The sequence below is a fragment of the Tauraco erythrolophus genome, chromosome 14 (genome assembly GCF_009769465.1).
Source record: "Tauraco erythrolophus isolate bTauEry1 chromosome 14, bTauEry1.pri, whole genome shotgun sequence".
Classification (NCBI taxonomy): domain Eukaryota; kingdom Metazoa; phylum Chordata; class Aves; order Musophagiformes; family Musophagidae; genus Tauraco; species Tauraco erythrolophus.
Window position 1 is genome coordinate 20,213,440 of NC_141478.1, and position 26,560 is coordinate 20,239,999.

General features: G+C 39.3%; 1 protein-coding gene across 3 annotated transcripts in view; it reads right to left on the reverse strand.

Annotated features, from left to right (window-relative positions):
• ETFA (electron transfer flavoprotein subunit alpha) overlaps positions 1 to 26,560 on the reverse strand; it is a 33,648-nt gene that overhangs the window by 2,178 nt on the left and 4,910 nt on the right. For 2 of the 3 annotated variants that reach the window (XM_086620210.1, XM_086620209.1), the window contains exons 2-10: positions 24,087 to 24,236; positions 22,129 to 22,210; positions 21,946 to 22,028; positions 20,330 to 20,429; positions 19,008 to 19,118; positions 17,682 to 17,783; positions 16,828 to 16,896; positions 15,685 to 15,767; positions 2,384 to 2,449 (exon numbers count right to left, since the gene is read on the reverse strand). In XM_086620210.1, the coding sequence (XP_086476336.1) occupies positions 2,384 to 2,449; positions 15,685 to 15,767; positions 16,828 to 16,896; positions 17,682 to 17,783; positions 19,008 to 19,118; positions 20,330 to 20,429; positions 21,946 to 22,028; positions 22,129 to 22,210; positions 24,087 to 24,236 (846 nt within the window). The remainder of the gene's footprint in view (positions 1 to 2,383; positions 2,450 to 15,684; positions 15,768 to 16,827; positions 16,897 to 17,681; positions 17,784 to 19,007; positions 19,119 to 20,329; positions 20,430 to 21,945; positions 22,029 to 22,128; positions 22,211 to 24,086; positions 24,237 to 26,560) is intronic. The other variant, XM_086620211.1, reaches the window with a different exon arrangement.

Sequence of the window (26,560 nt, forward strand, 5' to 3'; positions counted from 1 at the left end):
GAGGATACTGGCTCAAAGAACTGTGCTCTGAGGCCCTGCCGTGCTTTCCACAACAGTTCACGGGGCTAATGCCGAGGACTGGCGGAGGCTGGCAGCTGGTGACACTGGGGGGCTGCCAGCTCTGTCCCGATCACAAACACAATCAACACCAGTTGCTGGCAAAACTGCCTTAAGCTTCCGTTTGGCAGCCTAGTCCTTCCTCTGTCACCGTGAGCTGAAATAGCTTGTTTTCAAAGATCTGGTTCAAAAGCATCACCGTGCTTGCAAAAGAACTTTTCCAAGCTAAATCTCTTAGAAAGAAAAGATACTGCAACTACCTCATGACGAAATTAAAAATAAGGAAAGAAAGCAAGGATGATTCTCCAGGTCTCCTCAAAAGCTGCATTTTCTACCTTGCTGCAAAAGGACAAATAAATTATACATTTCACTTGGTAGAAAGCATCTGACTACTTTGGAACACCCATCCTGAAGTGTCCAAGTTCACAGTGCCAGATAATCCACAGTGCTGAGGGAAGATGGGGGACGCTCCAGAGAGTTCCCATGGCTGCATAATTCTATATGTTCGTAAAAAATGGGGTCTTTTCAGTTAACTCGACACCTGTATGCTTTGGCTAAAAGGAGAGCAGAACACATTTCAAACACAAATAAGTAAAACAGAATTTTACAATACACTCATTTGTTTACACTAGAAAAACTACAATATGTGGGAGAAATTAAACTGCTAAGTGTGCATTTCATATCGACAAATTTCATCTGTTCCGTAAAAGAACATTTCAAAATATCAAACATGGCATTGGAGAAGCCAAGAAAGCAGAGGTTTTGCTGTTACTGACAGGACACTATCGCTGCTCGATATTTTTATATCAAAGGAAATTCTGGCATTTGAAGTAAGAGGTTCCCAGTACTGCTGATAGTCTTAACTGAGATAAGGCAGGAGATCAGTACAAACAGGGTCAGATCCCGTTTTAAGCAGCTTTAAATACACAGTTCTCAGTCCATGGCTGATACTAATCTCCCCCACCCATCTCCTGCCCCACCCAAGAGCACAGCTGGAGACTAAACGCCTCAAAAGACAGACACTCCTGACACTGGGGCACATCAGCTACGAGCAGAGGCCAGAGGGAGCCAAGGACCACCATGGCAGCACTGCACCAGCGCTGCTCTTGCTGGCTGCTGTTGTCAGACTGTCCCGGTTGTCTCCCTGCTGCTGCACTGTGAGTAGAAGAGGCTACGGCGATGCTGTTCCACTAACACCAGTGAGAATACACTGCTACAGATACCATTATTCACACTTCTCAATAATGACCTTCATCTCTGCCCATCATGCATCCTTAATTTCTAATTTGGGTTCATTTTTCTCCACTATGTCATCTAATGCCCCATTAGACTAGCTTAAGCCCCCAATTTTAGAAGACTGAGGCCCCATTTTTGGGGTGCTGTATCCCAAATCCAGCTTACATGATTTTCAAAAAAATACATTTAAATAATACATGCAAAAAGAACTAAACTGTAAGAAAGCAGCGGTCATCCTACCACACAGGCTGGCTTGTGAGGACAATTACCAGTCACATAAACTCACTGGTCTATCATCGGTTAAACACAGACCAACTTAAGGATCTGCCTGTAAAGTTTTGCACACCTCTTCCTTGGTTTTATAAGCTATTCAAAGTTCTGGGATTGGTTTCTGCCAGAAAGTGTAAGTTCATTCCCTGGAAATAGAAGAAATACATAAATCCTTTTCCTAAAATTACTTGTGGGGAGTCAGGACAACCTACGCTTTTTGATGTTTGGCATTTGATAGTATGATTCAGCAGGTAATTCTGTTCCTCCTTCCAAACACTGCTCTTCCTTCCAAATACTGCACTTCCAAACTGGCAACTCCGATTTTGGGTTATTTGCTTTGGCAACTAATGAGTTAAACCTTTTAAAGTTTTACTGCCGTTTTATAATAGGTTTCCATTTGAATGGCTAAGCGCAGGAATGTCAGAGACATCTTTTACTTTATGGAATAGTAAGTTCGCAATTCAGCTTGCACATTGTTATGCATGAATTACTATGTCATACTGGGAAACAAACGCAGATGGAACTATTGTATAGAATTCAGGCATGCGTGGGGCTTCCTTTTGGTTTTTAAATAAACAAAGTCAATCAGCTGCTTCTACTTTACACTTCGGGTTGTAGCGCAATGTTTTTCCTACCGTGTTGGATGTTTTGCCACCATATCTTTTTTTGGCAAGGCTTAGCGTGTTTTGAAGCAGCAGGCAAACGGGCAATTTTGACATGAAAAAAATTGGAAAGCTGGCTAAAGTACTGATGTAAAAGCAAGGTAGTCAACTCATTTCCTTCCTCAAAAATCTTTTCTAGCACATTCATCTTTATATACCTTGCTGTCTTTCATCCCAGCCAAGTGTTGGATTGCTCCAGATATTCCCACGGCAATATAAAGTTCCTAGAAGAAAACAAAATGGAGACATTTTTGGTACCTGCAACAGTTTCGCAGGCTCTCACAAACCTTACCCAAAATCAGTTACATGCAGTAGGTTGTACATTACAGTAGTTTTCAATATGAAAGGCAGTTGATGATTGGTTCCCCTCCCCACCTGGGGATGCGATGTAACTGTAAAAGGAGAATCTCACAGGAGCATCTGGCAAAGACAGATAGGGGGAAAGGAAAGAAAGGGGGAAAGGAAAGAAAGGGGGAAAGGAAAGAAAGGGGGGAAAGGAAAGAAAGGGGGAAAGGAAAGAAAGGGGGAAAGGAAAGAAAGGGGGAAAGGAAAGAAAGGGGGAAAGCAAAGAAAGGGGGAAAGCAAAGAAAGGGGGAAAGCAAAGAAAGGGGGAAAGCAAAGAAAGGGGGAAAGGAAAGAAAGGGGGGAAAGCAAAGAAAGGGGGAAAGCAAAGAAAGGGGGAAAGGAAAGAAAGGGGGAAAGGAAAGAAAGGGGGAAGGAAAGAAGGGGGAAAGGAAAGAAAGGGGGGAAAGGAAAGAAAGGGGGAAAGGAAAGAAAGGGGGAAAGGAAAAGAAAGGGGGGAAAGGAAAGAAAGGGGGAAAGGAAAGAAAGGGGGAAAGGAAAGAAAGGGGGAAGGAAAGAAAGGGGGAAAGGAAAGAAAGGGGGAAAGGAAAGAAAGGGGGGAAAGGAAAGAAAGGGGGAAAGGAAAGAAAGGGGGAAAGGAAAGAAAGGGGGAAAGGAAAGAAAGGGGGAAAGGAAAGAAAGGGGGAAAGGAAAGAAAGGGGGAAAGGAAAGAAAGGGGGAAAGGAAAGAAAGGGGGGAAAGGAAAGAAAGGGGGAAAGGAAAGAAAGGGGGAAAGGAAAGAAAGGGGGAAAGGAAAGAAAGGGGGAAAGGAAAGAAAGGGGGAAAGCAAAGAAAGGGGGAAAGCAAAGAAAGGGGGAAAGGAAAGAAAGGGGGAAAGGAAAGAAAGGGGGAAAGCAAAGAAAGGGGGGAAAGAAAGAAAGGGGAAAGGAAAGAAAGGGGGAAAGGAAAGAAAGGGGGAAAGCAAAGAAAGGGGGAAAGCAAAGAAAGGGGGAAAGCAAAGAAAGGGGGAAAGCAAAGAAAGGGGGAAAGCAAAGAAAGGGGGAAAGCAAAGAAAGGGGGAAAGCAAAGAAAGGGGGAAAGGAAAGAAAGGGGGAAAGGAAAGAAAGGGGGAAAGGAAAGAAAGGGGGAAAGGAAAGAAAGGGGGAAAGGAAAGAAAGGGGGAAAGGAAAGAAAGGGGGAAAGGAAAGAAAGGGGGAAAGGAAAGAAAGGGGGAAAGGAAAGAAAGGGGGAAAGGAAAGAAAGGGGGAAAGGAAAGAAAGGGGAAAGGAAAGAAAGGGGAAGGAAAGAAAGGGGAAAGGAAAGAAAGGGGAAAGGAAAGAAAGGGGGAAAGGAAAGAAAGGGGGAAAGGAAAGAAAGGGGGAAAGGAAAGAAAGGGGGAAAGGAAAGAAAGGGGGAAAGGAAAGAAAGGGGGAAAAAAAAAAAAAAAAGATCTGCATCAAACATAAGACACTGCTCAGCTAGAGGACAAGGCAATCAGTGTTACCCACAACCCTGGAGATTCCCAACACAAATCCTAAGCAAGACAATCTACAAATAGATAACGCAGTTGCCTAAAGAGAAAGCCCAGGCTTTCTTGTTTGAAGCCTCCGGGACCCTTTAAATAAGACAGAATGCACAAAGCTCAAATTCAGGTGTTTAAACCTTTCAGAAGTTTCCTGTATGGCAGAATCGAACATTTCTGATGCCGCACTACACACCTGTAGCAATAGCTGCTACTATTTACCCCAGTGCTCACAGTCCATATGCCCCAAAGCTTTTCTCCTCCATTCACTGTCAACTCCTACACAGGACGAGTAAAGAAGCACTTCCCAGGCAGGCACCAACGTGCCGCAGATCTTTACGCTTTGGGGCTCCCAATCTAGCACCTCCAGAGAGACTTGCATTCAAAACAGATGAAAATTTACAGGCAAACAGATCTGTATTGACAGTTTTAATTCATAGCAGAAAAGCAGTTTTTTCCCTCAGGCTGATAGTCATCCAGGCTATAATCTATCCAAAACCAAGTATATTTTCAGCTCTGTGACAGTTTTCCCACCACAAGTCCACGCAGCAGTCAAACCTGTACTGTTTAGCTACCTAATTTTATAGAAGAAAGAAAAGCAAGTACTTTTCACCAACTCGTTGACTGCGACCACACTGTAACACACAAAACTACTTAGGGGATCCATCTGTCAAAACCAATTAAAAGGTGGTATTTATACACGCTTAGAGAAGACGCGACCTCAAATACTAACAGAATTGCTCTTTAAAAAATATCAATGTTAGTCCATGTTTAAGAACATACAAATCTAATTCAAGAAATTATTTTTGAGGCCAGAGAGGGTAAGAGGGTCAAAACCCCTTAGCCCTGTGCAAGTGAAGATGTGCATTACAGTGAAGTGGCTTTTTCCATGACAGAACAAAGCACAGCTGCGGAGCAGGCACAGACCTACAGAAGAGGCTGGCAAATGAAGAAGGTGTTCTAACACAGAGACCACGCAGGCTGCTTTTTCCATACAGGCCTGATAGTTATTATATCAATTAAAGGAAAAAAGATGATTGCTTTCTGATGTTTCTACAGCTACAGATTTCACCTATTACATTGGTTTTTAAAGAGGAATAGATAAATAAAATTTATGAAGCTTTTCTACAATCTCCTGTAAAAATTGAAGGGAAGGGAACACAGAGCAGGAACAAAGTATTTCCTATTAAATAGGCTTGCTTTGAAATTGAAACACAGAATCTAGTCTATGAATTTCCACAAAAACACACAGCTGTTGAAGACACTCAAAAATTTTAGTCTCAATAGCTTTTTACTGAGTAGACTACTACTGGAGGTCAATCCATTTTAACCACAGCTGCAGTGAAATATAATCTGTGCATGTAAGAACTCACAGTAAGAATGCAATATTTTAATTATACTAAATAAAAGAACAGATGTTGCAGGAGAAATTACTCTAACATCATATAGTCTTTAACACAAGCTCTTTTTAAAAACACATTAATGTAATCTGATTTTTTTTTTAGAGCAATTCATTAAATGCCCATCATCTGGGCTACCAGATACTCTTACCAGTCTGTTTAACATTGTGAAGTTCAGTCTTTGGAAGGAATCCAGCTAAGCAGGAGCCAGATGCCTATGCGTATATTGCATTAAAATATCTAGGAAAGACAAGGAAGTTTCATTCAAAGGACATTTGTAAATCACCAGGCTTGCCTGGAAAGCCTTTATTACGCGTGTAAGCCATGCCCTCCTCTGCAGGCTGTGACGCTTACGGCAGATCACCTCAGCAATGTTTTCCTATACAGAACACGTAGGACAGCATGTTTCTTATCAACAGTTCCATACTGTAAAAGAGATTTGATTGCTTAAATCTTCATTTAAATCTATTTCACAATTAAATAGGAGGGAAACAAAGGACCCACAAGGTCTAAACAATGAAGACTTCAGGACTGTTCAGTGCTCTCCAAGGAGAGAATTCAACTGGTCATCCAGAGAGGTCATAAAGGACTCAGAAATTCAGATCTGTAAGTTAGTTTCAGGGTAACACCCTTGTTTTGATGTTTTCCCTGAAATCATTAACTTCTGCCATGCCTTTTGCTGAGTTCTATCATTTTCACTGTGTCAGTGTTCAAAGTCCCAAGTCAGGACTGTAGACCCAAGCACTACACAGTAACAGAGGGAGGAAAACGCAAAGCAGACCAGTACCACCGAGCAGCGTCGCTTCCCGCTGCGCTGTGCGACATGCCGGCCGTCGCAGCACAGAGCACATTACGGTCTGGAAGGAGATCCCGGCTCTTCAGAGCTCGTCTACGCAGGAGACCCACGCCAAGGCACAAACCGGCATGAATCAGTCTGGATCGCACCTCTCAGGTGCCAACAAAGATGGCTTTACACCAACTTGCTTTCTGGACCCCTGGAAGCTGCTCTAATTACTGCTGTCAGGTGGCTGATCCACAGTCTACAATTACAGGCACTTAAGTCATAGTCCAAGACATGGAGTGGCATTTATAAACCCCCTGGAGCTCGTGCACAAGCAGGTTTTCAGCAAGGGGCTGCTGCCAGCACCGTGCCAGATGAGAATGGCGCAACAAAACAGCAGACAGATTCTGTACCAAGGGGCTCGCTGCACTCTTTGATACAAATGAAGTCCCAAAAGCAACTGAAGTCAAGGAAAGTGAAAGTTTTGGTGATATAAGGGCATGGCATCAGATTAGACAACGGTCTTGCCTCACAGTAACTTAATTTCACATAGGAAATAATTACTGTACGTATGTCACAGCCATGCCACAAATCTTTATTTTTTATGAAGTGGACAGTGGACATCAGCACAGGGGAAGGGACACCAGAGAAGAGAGCCAATGGTAAGGAAGAGCGCAACGGAGGAACCACGCAGCACGGGAAGCTGAACGGACCAAAAGGCCTAAGAGCATACAGGGCAGAGGGCAGGGAGCCACAATCAGGAGGTACCTGAAGATGTGCTACTGCAGAAAGGGCTGGTCTGTCAGTCATGGGAATGTGTGAAGGTGGCAGCATAGGCACGTAAATACCCACTAGGCTTCCCACAAGGGCTACTGCAGCAGCCAAAGCTGATTCTGCCAGCAAACTGGCACCTAGGCCGAGAGTGTTTGAACTTGTTCTGCCACTTGATATCCCACAAGACTCCAGTGGGAGCCTGGACTCTGACACAGACCTCAAAGTTTGTAAGTATAGGTTTGCATGACAATAACCCTAAAAAGAAACGAAACTCCAGGTCCCAAAGTTATCCCATTCAAAGGCAAGATTCCAAATCAAGAATTCAACTTCTCATTTGCTATGTGAAGTATTAATCTAGCCTTGTATTGTTTTTTCAACAACTACGACTGTGGTACGTCTTGTAATGAGAGTCACTGTATGCCAATAATTAAAATGAAAAAAATCCCCTAAACTCCTATTTCTGCTGTAAATGTGCCCAACTTATATATTAGCATCTACAGCAAGTCCATGAGCCTTCATGCGCACAAATCTGCACAACTGGCTCCAGAATCCACATAGCCAGTTGCACGCTGTTTGGATAAATGTCACAAGAGTACTATATGTGGATGATTATAATTACCAATACACTGATGCAGTTATTTTCCTGTGCATACCGACCCTTTCAATTATTTATAGAATAATTTGTGGCATATAACATTACTCCACTTTGACTTAGGAGAACATTTCACAATGCCTTAGGCTGCCTCAGGACAGTTAAGGTATGTTTGCTTAAGAGAATCACATGGACAGTTTTCAGTTGCAACTTACGGTGACTTTGAATGCTGCTGTAAGAGACAACTGTGCACCCACAGGTGTAACACAAGATGAGGTAGTTCCTTTGCAAACATGCTGTCAGCTACTATTGATTTTTATGCCAATTTTTGAATTACGCTGAAAACCTTCGGTGTACATCCATTTATCATCCTACCAGTGGCATGCTTTTAAACAGGCTAGTTTAATAAACCCCTTTGGCACATGGACTCTTTTTAAAGGCAGCTCAGATATTTTATTTTCTTTTCAAGAGTGAAAGGACAATGAAATTAGAAAGAGATCTTTGTAATGAAAATTGCTTCATACAAGATATTCCTTCCAATTACAAGCTATTAACGCAATAAAATATTTCCTGGCTTGACACTAGTTCCTACGTATTACACTGTATATCAAACACTTATCCAGTACGTACTCTTTGATGCAGCTGAACGTGTTCCATTCCAGAGGCACGCATCACTACACTACATCCCAACTACAGTTTCTTTTTCACTTTAAGAACCTTTGATCAGCCAAGCTATGTAATTACTCTTAAGCGTGGTTAGGGTGTCTGCTGCAGTGCAGGGCCATACAGCAGTTTTTTTTCTCTCTCTCTCTAGGGAAAAGCACATCAATTGCTTTCAGCTAAATGCACTCACATATGAATATTTTAGTACAATTTAATGTTTCTGCACCAACCCCAAAGGAGCAGAGCATCAATTTGTGAACATAGTTTTCTTGGAGTTAAAAGCTACACTGGATAATGCAGGATGAAAGGGGTTGTCAATCCTTAGCTTTTTAGCATGTCAGAGAAAGGCAGTCTGTAAATTCAGTCCCAGCTGCATACAAACAGCTCTCTAAAGTTTGCCACTATAAAGCTACTTTTCAACAATAGTGAATTATCAGAGAGATCTTCCAAAAACAATTTCCCAAGCATGGTCACTTTTCCCAACGCTGTTCCCACCTGCTAGCTACCTAACAGCCTCGGCCATTTATGCAATGAAAAGTGCACCTGCTGGTCTGTTAACAAACCCCGCAAACGTAATGTACAGGTAACACATTCCTACAAAGAAGCTAGCTGAAGGTAGGAGAAATTAAGGAAAGTACCATGTGTCTGAATACAGAAGCTTCAGTATCTCAATATTCTCTTGTACGTGTAACAAATTAGGAAGTAATGAAGATCTTACCATTGATAAGCAAGGAGTAGAACATTTGCAAAGGGAGTACAATCAAGATGACAGGAGAGACACTTCTCATGAAGCTAAGGGAATTAATTAGCTCGTTCTGTTGTTAGTAATTTTAGGTAAGAGCCAGAGAACAAAAAGGAACAGAAATACACCTTGTTTCGCTTTCCCTACACTGCCCCACAAGAGAGTGAAGGGAAACAAAAGTTAACAGACACGCTAACCTGGGCAAAGGATCCCTAAGAAAACCATGGGAAGTAACACTGCAGAAGAGTGAGTATCCACTTACTACACAATGAAACCATGAGTCACTCATGCATTTTAGAGAGAACAGAAGCAGGCTAGGTGAAGTATTTGTTTGCCTTGCCACCAAATAGAAAGAAATACGAAATACAGGAACAATGCAAATAACATGATACTGTCCTTCTCCCTTCCTGCTACTCCCAAAGCAAGACGACCACTACTAAGTGCAAAAACACCACTCACTGCAGAGAAAGGGACGGCCTAGTAAAAGACAAGCTCAGAAAGCATCCTATCCTCTTGTGTAAGAAGTGGAGCAACAGGAATTCCACCGCTGTAGAAGACCATTCTGCACCTTCATGTACCTCTCTACCAGGGAATGCTTCCTTGCTGTTCAGCCTTCCTTTTCCTGCTTTTAATTTCATCCCACTCCTGTATTTTTTACCTAATATAACACCTCAAGTTGTTCCTGTTCTTCCACGGTTTTGGTGCACTTCAACTGAACCAACATCTCACTCGGTCTCAAATGAAGCTGCACCTCTTTAACGTGCCTCTTTTTTCCTTGTTATTACTGTCAATTCCTGATAGCTGTACATCTGCCTCCCTTTTGAAGTTCCTGCAATCCATTACATCCAGAGAGGCCCTCTGGTATGAAATCGAAGCTTAAGCACTGAAGCTAAGCAGGTCAGCAAATTTACTCCTGGTGAGCATATCAGAACTACACTGAATTCCCACCTGCCTTCCCCACCCGAGGTTTTTCAGCACATGCAATAACCAAATGCACCTGCCTTCTGTGCAACCATATCACATTTCTTGCACAATCACCTAATCCAGTGTAAATTATTACTGTATCATAGATTTCCTAACTCCTGTCTTCCTGAGTTTTCCATCTCAGTTTCTTGCTGCCCGTTGGAACGGTATTTTGTGCCCAATGTCGAAAGTAACAAGACAGCAGCAACTGGATACCCCAAAAAAAGGAGTTCTGCCTGGCTGCACTTTCCCTGCTGGATCCACCCTCTGTACTGTACCCTTCTCAAGAAGAAAACGTCACAATAGAGTCTGAGATAGTCCTACAATTGTGAAATACTGTTCTGGCCACGTCTTCCCTATTGCCAGCTAGGAAACTCTATAAAGAAAGCTAAAGCAGTCATAGAACTGGACCCTGAAAGAACACAGACTTCAACGGAGGAAAATAAAATAAATTTTAAAAGAGTGAAGTGAAGCGAACATTTAAAACTCTGAACAGATGAAACTAGAAGAATGTCTTTCAGGTGGCAGCAGATCCTTCACAAGGTCAGAGGATAACAAAATAAATAGTCTAAAATGACACATACTTTCCGAAAAACAGCAACTCACAGTGCCACTGAGGTTTTGCTTGTTCTCTGGAGGGGGAAAAGCTAAGAGCAAGATAATCCCAGTACAACCCCTTCTTCCTTCAAAAGCTAACGGGAGACTATGATTAGAATAGGACTCAAGGGAAAACTTGGGAGACCATGGGGACAACCTGTGTGTCCAAATGCAGGTGCCTAGCAGCACTGTAGACAGTGCAGGATTTCCCACCCGAAACACAGAGGCTCCTCCAGAACGAAGCCGCCAGGTCCCACGCAGTAACTACCAGCCCTGTGAATGTACTTGTTATACCCCGGATGGCTAAAATGACATTAGACACCTATTTGTAGGCATTCAATCATCCCCTATATGCCCCTTCGTCACAAATCTGTACTGGAAAAGGTCACAGTTCAGAAACTAACAGAGGCCACTTAAGGCTGATAGCAGTTGCATTCCTTTTCTCACAACAGTCGGAACATTTTTTGTTTAAATGTTAGACAATTGCACAAGTTCACGAGAAAGATTACATACTTCTTTGTATGTTAGACATGTTGCTGATTATACCTTGGGTAAGGAAGGCTAATACTGAACTAATAAATGAAGCGTTCATGTCCTAGTTACAAAAGTTTTAAACAACTGAAAAACATTATTTACCTTCTTTATTTTCCCTCCTTTTGTTCTTGTTTCTTTCTTTTTTTTTTGTGAACAAGAGAGAATTGGGAAGATTTTCACTGTGAAAACTAGTGCCCTTGACTATTTGAAATTTCTTATCTAAAAATAGCCGTTACTCTGGGGTGGTGGTGGTAAGCTTGTTTTGTGCAGGGAATTTAGTTTTTCTAACTGGATATACTTAACTAATACTTAATAGTAGGCACTCATAGGAAGGACTTTTTTATCCAAAACTAACTAATCTGAACATCCTTACAAGGGCTTTTTTCTTAAACAGAAACTACATACAGTGCTTGATGTAAGAACTGTTTCGTTTGTTTGCAGAACACCTGCATATAAGAAAGAGTGGAAAACAACTGGCTTCTCATTTTAAAAAATACACTCCTAAAATGGTTGTCACTGATTAAAGACTTTGAATATACTAAATTACTTTTTTAATTGGGAAGGTAACATTTTATATTTTAACATATCCACTTATTGCCTAAAAATTTCCTTCCTTCCATCTCATCAAATAATACACATCAGCCTTCTCTTTCGTAAGACAGAATGTTCAAACAGGAGCTGCAATTACCTGAAATCAACATGTAAAAAAGCTACTAACCGAAACAAAAATAATACACCAAACATTTTAAGAACTGGAATAAAATTACACTGAAGTAAAATTACCAAAGATCCAGTCAAAAAAACAACGAACTGTTTAAATTCCAACATGAACAATAAAGCTTGAAGGTGAGCAATCCAAGGCTATTTTGGAAGTGTAGATGTACTGTGTAGAACTAATTCTCAAACAGAAAGGTGGCAAAAATTGTACTCCTTAATTAACTGCAGTCTTTTATGATTTAAGAAAACGAAGTACAAATGTTTCTTGACTAGCAGTTTGTTCATGTATTAATACATCAGCGTTTCAGGAAAGCTGCGGTGGCTGTGAGGTTCTCCTGTCCTGTGATGGACTTTTAAAAACGGAAGTTAGTCACAGAATTACTGAAGAACTAACCATCAAAATCACCCTTCCTTCACCAAATCCACAATCAAAGGCATAAGGGAAGAAATAAACAGATCTTTTAGATTATTACCTTCTTACCCAATGATCACCACAGAGACACTCCCCAGCATTCATACACAAAAAGCAGCAGTAGAAGTACCTCCCCTCTTCCTGCGCTTGTTACTGACTCTGCTCCCTCTGTATTCTCAAAACTGACCCCATTCCAGAGTTCTTTAAAAACAACGCATTCCAATCCTCCACCAAGACTGGGCAAGAGACTATTAATAGAAGAGTAAGAGCACACGCTAAGACACTTTCCCATCAGAAACTAACAGCTGCACAGGAAAGCAGGCATGTCTCAAACTCCAGCGGTATCTCGTACCCGGGATTCTTCCCCTGCTCAACACCCGCACGCCCAGGAAGGCACACACTGTGTCAATCGGAGTTCAAAACTAAACACAACCTCCGGTCTCAGCTCATATAACTAACCCACGTACAACGCTGCTTTGCAGTTTTCCAGATAAAACGTCATGAGCTCTCCCTGAACTAGTGATATCCAGCATACTTCAAAGGAACATAGTCATCTTCTAGAGGACTGTTAAATAGCCGCTATAATCTCCATCTGATCAAGAACATTCAGTTCTACTCCTTTAAGTGAACTCTATCTCCCACGGCACAGAACAATTTTCTAGTTGAAGTACCAAAAAGATGGTGAAGTAGAATTTGGAATGTGAAGTTAAGAATTTGCAGCTTTAAACTGTCTCATATTTAAGATGCCCATCCGGCACATTGAAAAATTAATTCCTCTAGTCAACAACTCTCAGAGCTTAGTATCAATTCAACTTGCACTTTCACTACAATTATCATAAAATATTTTCTACACTTCTAAGCCACTGTATGCTGTTCTTGCATGTATTTTAAGACCCAGAAGAAATATTTGAACAATTTTGAAGAAGGGGCATATAATTTCAGTACTCTGCATAAGTCACTACTTAATAAATATTTGTTAAGAAGGGAGACAAGAGAGAAATGCATCAACCTGCTGACAAAAAGACGTAGCACCAGGCAGTAATGCCACTTCAGACCATCTATTGACACAACAGTTAAACATTCATTAGTCAGTCCGGCCTGACTAATGGCTATTTTAACAATCCTCTAGAAGATGACAATGATGACACTGATGTGATCCTATGATGTGGCTGTATGTTCTTATGACTTCCACATGTTGCTATGAGCCATCTGCGGCAAGTAACAGCACTACATCTTCATCAAAAACTACCCTTTTTTGTTTCAACAACATTGTTCGTATGCCCTCGACTCTGGAAAGAATGTTCATTGTTGAGTCTCAAGACAGACAAACCAGAGCTGAGCATTTTCCACTTCATTAATGGATATTCGGGTAGTGAGGAACTAAGGACGGTCAGTCTCATCTCATGCCCTTTCAAAGTACTCATTTAAACGACACTCAGCTTATTCCCTGGTTTTCAAAGGTCTGGGTAAATGAGAACCTACTTAAGACTGTCTCCTTACGACAACCAGCTCTGCCTTCTTTGGAATGTGCAATTTCCATATACGTTGCTGTTGCACTTACTGCATTAGTGTCGATGAGCTTGCTGAGACCTACAGAATCACAGAACGGTTTGGGTTGGAAGAGACCTTAAAGATCATCTAGTTCCAACCCCCTGCCACACACCTGCAATACATTCGACCTTATGCCTACTGTGTGATCAAAAGAAAGTGCATCCTATTTAAATACAAATGTTCCCTTAGCAAAGAGGAAGTATTGCGCTGGGGGCTACAGCTGTCCTGTGCTATGTCCAAAAAAATAACAATTACATGGTGTGCACAAAAGAAAGACATAATCAGAAAAAAGAATTACAGTTGCATTTATAACCTGCAAAGCCTCACAATTTCCTTGCATAGCAGAGGTTAACGACACTGCTGTCAAGGTTTTGGAAGGACACAATATGCAACCAGATGGACTTTCAGTCTTATCAATAGGTCTATTTCTCAGAAGCTGTTTTTTGTAGCAGTTGGTTATCATATACATTTACAGGTTAAACATTAGTGTGCCTAGGAATAGCTCCACTTATCCCTACAGGGCTATCATCAGAAGAACTCTAATGAGGACTTAAAAAAAAGCAGTAAACATCCCTATCCACATTTCAAGCCAGAAGAACTCAGAAGCACAAAGTATCTTGTTCAAGAAGACCCGACTGACAACAGACTCCAGGAATCACAAATTCCTGTCTCGTATCTTCAAGTACTGCTCTATCCTGCTGGATATATTACTGGAAAAATAATGGTCATGGTTTGAAGTTCTCAAATCTGCAGCAGCTCTTAATGGTACAAAGGTAAAACATTTCAGATCCTATCAAGGCTTTGGACATGCACAGCTTTTTAGTATTATTTAAATTATTGCTATTTGGTAAATGCAGCAGTTGAAACACGGTAAGTTTCTCACTAAGTTCCAGCTCTTACTCCCTTTCTGGTCTCATTAAACCATTAACAAGCGAAAAGCTGCTCTTTGGTGCCTTTTGTTACCATACAAGCTCAAGGAGAACTGCTTACTGAAAGGCTAAACGTTTACTTGGTTATGTAGCTCAAAGCGCACATCCAACAGATTTCCATACCTGCCGAAAGTCACAATTCCCTACTCGTGTTCACGATCATCGCGTCTCAGTATGTGGTAGCGCACATTCCACCCCGAATTCAGATGAGCTACGTTTGTACCTTCTTATTTACAAATGCTCATGCGTGCTTTATGTATACCACTTTCCCTACATTTCCCCAGGTCATAAGGAACAATGGAAGTACTCTGACTTCTACATGACAGCAAGGATCCCCCTAGATCCAAAAAGACACAAGGATAGAAATCAGTCTCCTGTGATACCAGGATGCGTAGCAGAGAAGACGTGCAGCAGGTTATTTCCCAGCATTAAGCCACACACTAAAGTATGTCCTTCTTGGCATTTCACTCTACAGCAGCCAACCTGTAGATTATTTCTCTCTGAAGCTTCTTGCACTTTCATCTCTTGCAAAAATTTTGCTTAGAATGTAATGCAATAATCCTGTTACAGTTAACAAAACTTCAAAAAAAAAAATCATCACCTGTAAAGAAAAAAAACACTTCCCAGAGATCAAGCCACATATCAATACAATTTCAAGTGTACGTTGGCAATGACACCTTTAAGCACATCAATGATGGCTGTTACAATCTAACTAAAAAAGGTTCAGTACAGGCAACTATGAAAAAACCCAGCATGCAAAACCTCTGACAAAACTGTCTGCAGAACACTTCTGATGAACCCCAAGTAGAGATTTACATCACAGCTTGCTGCTGCAGTTTTGCACATGCACGGTCAAGTGACAGTACTGCACTGGGCACACTAACACTATTCCTGTTCGGCTCAGTAATAAGACTTAGCTCATTTCCAACCGTTTGGTTTGAAGAAAGATGCATGCTGGAAAACATCACAACTCTTTCATGGAAGCTATTTCCATACTTACTGGTGCTACTATTTTGCCCGTCTGTCCAACTTGCATGTCATTAGGAACAAAGCCAGCATCAACAGCTGCACGGGAAGCTCCAACTAGTTGAAAGAAAATATTTCCAGTGTTTTCTTTTAAAATATTAGCGAGCCAAATTTATATCACCATAAAAGCACATGTATTTTACTGAAGAGTCCCACACTCTAAGGCCACGTATTTAGAAACTTCTCTCTTAAGAGCTCTTATAGTAATCCCTCTCTATACCACTGGCTGAAACTTCCAAATACCAAGTGCTAATGCACTTCATAAGCAACAGGAAATCCTTACTCCCAGCACCAAAGGGTCATATATTTAAAACCGAGGATTTCAGTCTGGCATATTTCCATTATTTTCTCTTGTTGTTTTGTCAAAAGAGGATTTTCCCATAAATGCCTTCCCATAATGTTCCTCCAAGTTCGAACAGAACACATGTGCCATCTTATATTGCTAAGGAGCTCAAAAGTTAGGCAGAGCAAAGAAAAATAACAAAGTAAACTTGAAAATGGCACATGGGCATTTAGTTAGTGAAGCCACCAATTTAAAAACAAAGCCATTCATGTAAAATCACAAATTTTTTATTACATGTGAAATCTAAACCTAAGGTACATAAAATGTTAATGCAAATAGTTCCTCCTCCTCGCTCAACCTTTAATTAAAATATTTTTGCTTAAAATATTTTGTTGAAACACCATACATGGTCAGTTTCCTCCTGTTAATACAAAAGCATAGCAAAAAGACAGAGCGACTCAAACTACAGAACTGTGAGAGGGATTCTGTAGAGGAGCAGTACATAAAGATGTATGAAGAACATATCAGCTCTTCAAAGTGAGCTAAGGATGTTTTTTAACTTCCACAACTTCACTTTTTGTTTGTAAGCTTGTGTTCTGGAGATGTGAGAAGGACAGGGAATATTACAGGTTAGTATTTTGTTTCATATGCAGGCATTTAAACACACAGCTGACCACAAGGACAAGACAAACCTTTTTCTACAACTAAACTAACAGGATTTTAAGAATTTAATTGACAGAGATATGAAAATAAAAACTTAAGATGAACATTGTTTTTAATGTGACCTTTTTAAATATAACCAGGATTAAAAAAAAAGAAGGAAAACAAGTTTACCTGCGGCATGCAATTGATCCGCAAGATCATATAACAACTTAAAATTTTCACCGCTCTTCAAGCCTCTCCCTTAAAGTTAAGAACAAAAAAAATGAAGAAAGAAGAACACAACATGCTGTAAGATTTTTTTATTGCCTACGTAAACTTTCTGTATGAGTATTTGCATTTGAAAAGGCACAAATATACACTTGTATAGGTTATCTTTTTATATGTTAATAAATAGTGTTTAATATTCGGAGATTTAGCTTTTGTCTTTGTGATTAATATTATTATTTCATATGTATAAGCCAACAGCACTCTGTCTAGTTTACTTCCCGCCTACAGCACCCTCAAGATTACCCAATGAAATCAGGGAAACAGGATTTTTTTACTAATTTGTGCTCCCTCTGCTGGCTTTAAGTACAAAATTCCGTAGTGGGATAACTAAGGAATAATTTTTTAGCCATAGCCACACAGTAAAAATCAGAGTCCATCACTTTATACCTGAAGAGTAGAATACAAACATAATGATTTTTAAAACCATTCAAGCCATTACATAACAACATTTAGACTTCCTGTTTAAACATGACACATTTGGATCTAAAGCCACTTCATATTCCTATATTTTTAAGGGGACTTACCAAACAGGACAATGTTCTTACAAAGCCTACTAGCATATGTTAAACTCGTGTTTTGCCTCTTCACGAAACACACGTTGGGTGGATTCCCACTGTCCTCTATGCCGTATTTCACAATTACATCATAACATTTTTTTTTAATATATCACATTACAGTGTTCTGCTACAGAAATTATTCAATCGAGATGCACCATTACTTAAATGCAACATGACATAGTTTTAAAATTATCTACTTACCACCCGATACAACCACTTTTGCACTAGTAAGCTCTGGTCGATCGCTTTTTGTCAACTTCTGCTCAATCCATTCAGACAGACCAACAGGTGGTGGAGGGGTTACTGCATTCATCAGATGAAGAAAAACATCCGTAAGAAAGAGGATAATGCATGTATTTTCAACCTTTACAATTTGAGTTTAAGCTTAATGCAAAAGTTCACTCTGTAACCAACTCTACCACAAGCTTTTAACTACGAGCAGTAATCACTCCATGGCTCCGAGTTACCAGCCTTTCTCATTAGTTGTGTTTAAATAACCTTTAGTACAAGCTGCACTAAAATGAAGGTCTGTTGTACAAGTAATAGATTGATACCAACCCAGCATAAGCGTGGTTCTTATTAAGACAGACAATCAAGCCAACTAAGTAGTGCAATGACAACGCAATACACTGATCTTGAGTATCAAGTGGCATTTGAATACAGGATGGTTCAGGGGCAGGTATTAAGGCACTCAGAAAAATATGAGGACTGGGGGACACACACACGCAGCACGTTACTAATGATTGCCTCTGGATTTACAGCACAGTCATAAAAAAGGCCCACAGCAAACAACAGAAGAGATAATCAAACACTGGAACAGGTTGCCCAGAGTGGTTGTGAAGTCTCCGTCTGTGGAGATACTGAAAGCCTGACTGGGCACAGTCCTGGGCAACCTGCTCCAGCTGATCCTGCTTGAGCAGGGGGGTTGGACTAGATCATCTCAAGCGGTTCCCTCCAACCTCAACTACTTCGTGATTCTGTGACTAGACTTCTCTCTTATCAAAGCTACACTGGCTTCATTAAAATAATTTCAACTGATTTAGTTAAAACTGATATAAAACAATGATTTGGTGTTCACAAACCAATTTAAACTGCTGCTAATTTAGCTAGACACTGTAATGACCTATCTCAATTAAAATACAACCAATTAAACCAAAACCGTGGATAGCCAGCTGCTTTTATTTTTGCCCAATCTTGCTTTACAAACCAATCTGGCTATTCAAACAGCTGGAATTTCAAATAAGAAAAAGGGTCGAGATTGTGGAGGCAGAGGTTTAAGCAGCAAGTGAAACAGGCACAAATAATCTCTATCTCTGGTCGAAGAGAAAATAGCAAGTGATCAGACAACCCATATTTTCCCTTATCAGACGTCACTAAAAAGTTCAAGCACCCATATCAAAAGCATAAAGCTAAGACTGTGACAATCAGTTTGCTTTGACAAATACTTCTGCAAAACATCACCATGTAGTGAGCAAAACTAAGTCTATTACATGAAAGAACAAAAAAAAAAACAGAAAAAATACTCACGTTTTTCTAAACTGGCACTACCACCACTTGTTGGTGCAGCCTCAAAAGAAGTTCCCCGTACAGTAAATACTTTAATCGCTTCATCACATTGCACAGTGCAAAGAATATTTCCTACAAATAAGGGTCACGTTACATTTTTACAGAAGACAGTATCAGACACAGTATGCTTTTTAAAAACAAATAAAATTAATACGACAAACATATTAGCAGTTCTACTAGAATAGGCAAGATTCAGAAAGTTACTTCCCAAAACTGCAGTTTTAGATGACCAAAACTTGAAAGCTAGGCACTTAATAAATGTAAATTGTAAATATTTTGGTTTTTAGTTCCATGCTTCTGAAGTATGACAAATCTTTTTTTTAAAAAAGAATACAGAGCATTCAAATCATCCCTCATGAATGAGCTTTTAAATTTCACAAGAGAAAAAAAAAAGAACCTTTGACAGTGTCATTCAAACATAAACAGTGTCTATAATTCAAAGTAATCTTTTATCCTGTTGCATGACTTCATCAGAACAGAATACAATGAGATCTGCTCCAAGTATCTGCAGGATTGTGTTTCTTCTCAATAATATATAATATGAGGTATTTACTTCACCCTGGAGGCTGCAGGGAACACTTAAAAGAGAAAAAATCCTGCAACACCATCTATTCACAAAAAAAGTCACCTTGAAATTGTGAATTACTGGGAAGCGACTTAAAAGTGCAACACAAAAACGACATTCTGGTAATGTAACTTGAAATGTAATATCACATTGGTACACGTAGTCCAATGTTCTACGGCAAAATTAAGAACCAAAAGCTAATGAGCTAGTATCTGAATTAAAACACAGGGTCAGACAAGCATTAGAGAAACAAGACTGAAAAAAAGAAATTTAAATTAAGACAATTAAATATTATAAATAATTAGCTCAATGTCTTCATAACCAGGAAAAATAACCCTGTGGTATCTTAAATCTGAACTAATGCTAGTCATATTAAATAAAGCTGGACAATTGACTTAATGTCTTACACTGTGCAAAATCTGATCAGAAGTACATTAACAAAGAAATGCAGTAAAGGAGATTACCAAACTCTATTAACTGAAGCGACAGACCTGGTTTCTAACTGACAGGACCAAAATTGTCGGGATTACTTGCTTTTGCACACACATGGAGCATCATATGTCCACTCCCAGGTTTCATCTTCATGAAACACAGCAATTCAGATTGTAAAGTGAAAATTCGTATCATATTCCTGTTGCTAGAACAGGATTATGTACAAAAGTTCACAGTATTGGGTTCTTTATTGCACAAACATCACATATCTTTTGTGATTACTCACCTGCATAGATAGTTCTCACAAAAATGTCTGGTGCCTGGATTTCAGTAATGTCAGAAACAGGGGCAACATCGAGTTTGCCAGCTACTCTGGGAATAAGATTCTAGAAGTTAAAGATGAAAAGTAAGCAAAGTAAATGCTAAGTGAAACACACATGGTCAGTAAACCAATGTCTGCTGTCCTGATTTTAACTTCATATAATGTTGTCTGTAAGTAAAAAGGCACATACAACTGCAAGATTTTTTTAGGGCTACTAATGTAGCTTTAGCAGCTAAATAAAATCCCATTATTGTAATAACATTAGAAATTTTATGAGACTTACAGTAAGGAAACCCTTAATTCAATATCTTATATTAGGAAGCTTATTTGCTTCAATAGTTTAAAACTGAATATAGATGCGATTTACTCAGAAATTGGACAATTATGGATTTCTGAGCTCTTAGCACTTCCAAGGAAAAAAAAAAAAAAAGCATTTTTGGAAGCTAGTTACTGGAGACAATAGGAAAAAAAAACCCTGCACTCTCCCCTCAAAAGCCAAAAAATTATTTTAAAAAATAATATTAAAACATATACTCTCCTGCTCTGCAATCGACTCTAGAAAATAATCTAGCAGCTTTAGGAATGGGAAGAAAAATAAAAAGGGCAACAAAAATCATGAAGAAATTAATGACAGCAAGAGCTTTGCTCGCTTTTTGTCCTGTCCCTGTGCGTGTCCCCCCCCCACCAACCTGGTACAACACAAAGGGCCTAGTTCTGAAATTTTTACTCACATTAAGCATTCAAATATGGAAGCTTAAGCTTTAAAGCAAAAGCCATTAACCTTTACTAAGACACAGCAGATCAAAAATTAAAAGAAAAACTAAAATAAAAAAACCCGTAGGAGTTACGGTACGTAAAGATTTCTCTTAGCCAAATCACAAGTATGCAGATCGATACTGACTGGAAGTGAAAGCAGTCAGATGGAAGGCTGATGTCATTATTCATCCCACTTCAGCAACACTTCTGAAGTGTCCTTTTTCTCTAATTTAGCCACACCACCACAACCATTGACCAGATCGTTAGTGCTGAGGCTCTCTGCATACTTAAAACCACACACTTTAAAAAATAAGTTTTGAAAAACTGTATTTTCATTAAAAAATATCTTGGCTAGGACATGGATCTGTGTTGTTTATTCACAGACATTTAAATTTACATGACTTACATCATAGGTGCAATTCCCCTACTCCAAATAAAATTTGCTTCCAATAGATCTGCACACTCTAATTTTGACCTTTTTCATCTCAATTTACGGTACTTTTGCTTACAATTTTCATAATGCTTTCAGACCACTTAATCTGTTTTGTGCTATTGTACATTTTGTCTTGTGTACGTAGAACTAGCTGGCTACCACCAAACATTTCTTCTACACTGTTCCTTTTTCCAAATCAGCCCACTACAAAACTCAGACATGGGTCCCTGTTTCTAACTAATGACTTCTTAAGTGAACTACTGTAATATTTCTTTAAAACTCCAAACTGTCCATGCTGACCTCTCTCAGGCATTTGATTCACACTCTTACATACAATAGTGTCTCTGCCTCTTTTCTACAAGAAATTTTTGATGCACTTTGATCTACTTACCTTCCCAAAGGCAGACGCTCCAGCACAAATGTGGGTATAATTAAATTTTTTATGAGTTTCCAAAATCAAGGGAGTCAGCTCCTCTGAGGATAAAAATATATTGCTCAAAATTTACAACCATTTTATTTTCAATCACAAATATAAATGTCATTTCTTTTGTCAATAGAAGAGAACAACTCTCACCTGCTAGAAATCCCTTGTATACATCGTGCTGAGCCACCAGAACTTTTGCAACACCCTGCACTTTGCTGAGTTCTTGTGCTACCTATAATTACAAATGAATTATTATTAGTTTGTATTATAACAGCACATGGAGGCTCCAATTAAATCTAGAGCCCCACAGTGGCAGGCACCATAAACAAATAACAAGAGAGAGTCTCTGTTGCAAAGAGCTTACAGCCTATAGATTCATTCAAACTGGAACACAAAAGTACGCGTACTTCAACATCAGAACGGACCTGATGGATCAAAACGCCGATCTTCTGACTCACAGCATAGTGCCTTACAGGATAACAAAAATTAATTTTGTGAATAAGAAAACTACAAAGCAAACCAGAGGAACGCCTGCCTCCTGTATGCAGGACGACACAACGATCTCGTGATTTATTACAACAGCCGATAACAATCACACTTGAGGATTACTGCTCAGAATTCTGATACGATCATCAAGAAACCAATCCTACTTTCTTTTAAATCAGTCGCTAACTACCGCACAAGCATACAACACAAATGCAAATGTACGGCGATGTTGTGATCTTTGTCCAAATTTTCAGAGTAATCCTTTGTTTGCAGCTGACTCGTTGCCTACTGATGTGATGTATATTTTCAATTTTATATTTATGCATTTTTTCCTTTAAATGTGTAGAAGTCAAGTTTAAATGATAAAAGGGTTGTTGCAGATCAGAGAGAAGAGGACTGACAGCGGTGTCTGGAGACCACATGCATCGTCCCAAAACTAGCATAGTTTTGCTGGGTATCAGTTTACCCTCAAAAATTAACAAGAGGAAATAAACAAAAATTCGGTAATAGTTGCTACAGAATATCTGAGTAACTAGCTCTTTTGTCCTATCAACACAGATTCTTAGACATAAGCTTAAAAAAACCCCAAGCTTTCATCTTCTGTAAAGTGCTTTTCCCCACCTTTACATGCATTGCCAAACAGACACCATATACTTAGCATTAAAAAACCAAGCAAAACTTTCCCAATCATTTTTCTACTATGCAAGTGACAAAGCATTAAGAAACGCAAAGATGGAGAGATCAGGCAAAATTAACTGTTTTTTTTTTCACGTTCTTGATGTAGATAAATATGTGCTTCCAGGTCTTCACCTTGAACGCCTGGGTCTCAGTTAGAACCAGTCTTTAACAGCCAGTGAGGTTTCTCCACCCATTTGTGAATTAGCTGCCAGAAGTATGCCTCCTGCACGAGACACTACATATTGCTTTCAGAAACACAATTCATAAACAATAGCCTGACTGAAAAACATCAGGCATAATTACTTGTATTTTACAGTTCACACAAGATTACATCCTGCTGGAGCAGGAGTGTCACTAACGTACCTACTATATGGTCTCTAGATTTTGCACATAAAAATTAGACTAACAATAAACACAACAGCTAAACATGTAAGAAACTTTATTTAAACGTGAGCTAAATGCTAAAGTCAAGAAGCATTAATCACAGAATTTTACGTTGCAAACACACTCTCGCTATGCTACTAGTAGTTGACTAGTAAAAGCGAGATGCTCTGAAGCCCTATTTGTCACCGTGCTGTTTCATTCCTGCTGGCTGCCATTTGAACAGGCAAGCTTCTTTCCAAGTTCTTAGCACTGCAATATTTGTCTTTCAAACTTCATGAGAAAATACTGGTTTAAAAGTTAATTGGCCTTCAGTCCTATAAAAAGTTGCTTGCTTAAGCTTATAACAACTGACATTGATATTCTCCCTTGTGAAATTAAATCTATACCCATATTTTCACTTCAGAAGAGCAGCAGTTCAAGTGCAGGACGTTTCCGGCAGATTAGCAATTCCTGGCACCATTCCCCTTCAATACAGATTATTTTTCAGGCTGACCAAGATGCTACCAAGTATTGTTTCACTGCATTCCTCGTTTCATTCACATGAAAACAGCATTTCCTACCTTGTCACAGCTGGTACCAGCTACTAAACAAGAAACTTCACCTCCAAGACGTTTTGCTGCAGAGATGGTATTTAGTGTGATGGGTGTGAGAGTCTCATTGTTGTGTTCTGCTATGACTAATGTACTCTGAAACCTCTGGAGCAGCGATGCCTTTAAAGAAAGAGAGAGAGAGAGAGAGAGAGAAGAGTTTGATACTTAGCATTTATGTAAAAAACTGTTCCTAAGAGCATCCAATGCTTTACAGAAAGTTATCAATTATACAAACTGTAAACCACTGCTGTCAAACAACACAGGCTAAATCTAGGTAATTTTTATTAAGTAGGCAGAATACATAAGATGGAAAAAAAAAAAAAGGTACAGACTTGCTTGACTTCAGCATATCTATAACAGGCTGTGTTTAAACTAAAACCTCCACAGGAAAATACTGAACAATATGACGATAAACATTTTAATATGAATGTAATTAATCTGAATGTAATTCAAGCCCAGCTCATCAACTTAAGTACCTTAAAGAGTGAAGACTAGACCAGCAAGACTAGACACAGGAAATCAAGGGTAGCAAATAAATATTTACTCATCATTTTTTTGGTGGTGGTGTTTTGGTTTTTTTTTACTATAGGTTTTAGCCAAAGTCCAGCTACCAAACTCACTTTTTTTGAATCAGTTATGTATAAAGGCAAATTGTACGCAGTGGCAGGACGACAACTAAACAGTAAGGGCTCACAACCTGAAAACACACTAATAGAACTGCTGAACAGCATAAGGTTCATTTTTTTCAACTTTCCTTTAAAACATTTGACACTCAACCACTTAGTCTACCACCACAACTTCATGGCCCTTAAATAATAATTTTGACCAATTCGCCATCCACACACAGACTTTAACTTCTAAAGCAAAAACGAAAGGAAAAAAAAAAGCAAAGAATTGCCATGAAACCAAATCAAAATATTCTAATCTATCAGACTCTCCTCTCTAATTTTCAGGTGAATCTGGAGAAAGCATTACTCCTCCAAGACTAATACTAGGGTAGGCAAAGGGTTTGGGGTAGGAACAGGAATATTATTCTTCAAGTCTTTGTTTATCCTACATAAAGCCTAAATCAAGACTTGAGTTATGATCAATGTAATATGGAACACATGGAATACCAAACATATTCACTATTATGACCAAGGCACGAATACTAACACAATGCTAGAGACTGTGCAGTCAAATGCTACTTTTTAAAACATATATCCTGACCCCATCTCCTCCCACGCCAAATAGGCACTTACTACTTAAACTAGAAAAAAAAAAAAACATCGGAAAATCTGAGAGGCTAAAATTTGGATATGGACTTCAACATGCTAAACTTCACACAGCGAAAGCAAATCCCAAGGACTTCCCTGAAGCTAATCACAGTGTAAAAATGTAAATACAAAGTTAAGTTTTTGCAGAATCAGGACCATAATTTGTCATTTTGATTAAAACAGTAAGGATTCTTGTAAAAGTGTTCTGCATTTCATCTTTTATGCTTAAGGTTACTTGTTATGATTAAAGATTCTAAGATCATTTGAAGCCTATTGCCAGTAACAAAATATTTATTGCCAATATAGATCAGACACCATATTTTTGATTATGTTTCATACATCATTTGCAATAAAAGTTATGATATTTTAGTCACCGTTTGAAGAATAAATCCATGCTTTTGTGGCAAAAAGCCCACTTTTCCAATGATTTACAGTCATGTCACAGGGTAAAGTGGACCATGCTCCTGAAAGATTCTGAAGTCTTCTAATTTCCAAAGGGAGCCACAGACTCTTTAAAGATTTCTTTAATGCAAGCCTGGCTTGGCTCTAAGAAGCATGCATTTTAAACACACACTTAATTCTGACTATATTATGATCTTTTCCCTAAATAAGAACTGCACCACCAGAAGAGCTCTATATCATTCTGTCAAACGATTCGAGAATAAACTGAGAAATATATTTTTTAGCCAAGAAGAATAGGAGCAAGGGATGTTGCTTGAGCAGACTCAATATTACGGCACTAACTACGTATTATTTCTAAACTGATAACCCCGCATTTTGGATTTGTGGGAAAACTGCACACTGGAAGGTCACTTTATCTCTACATGCATGACATTTCTGAATACAAAGACAAGACCAAGCCACGTTCTAGATCTTGGGTAAAAATCCTGGATGACAAATAAGATTCCTACATGAATCTGCAGTAAAACCAGAAGGTAATTCATCCAGTCGCATACAATGCTGAAAACTGAGAATCTGTAATGAGTCAATGAAGAGGACAGGTAGTTATTTTGATGAAGTAACTTGTCTAGCTGCATGTGTGCAAGAACAGCCCACTGACATAACTTCTCCACCTGTACTTGGGTGGTACGTCTAGTTTCAAGCCTAGATAAAATAGGAAGGTTGAGTATATACCTAACCAGCTGGCAGCAAGGATAAAAAGCATAAGAAATAAGACACAAAGAACAA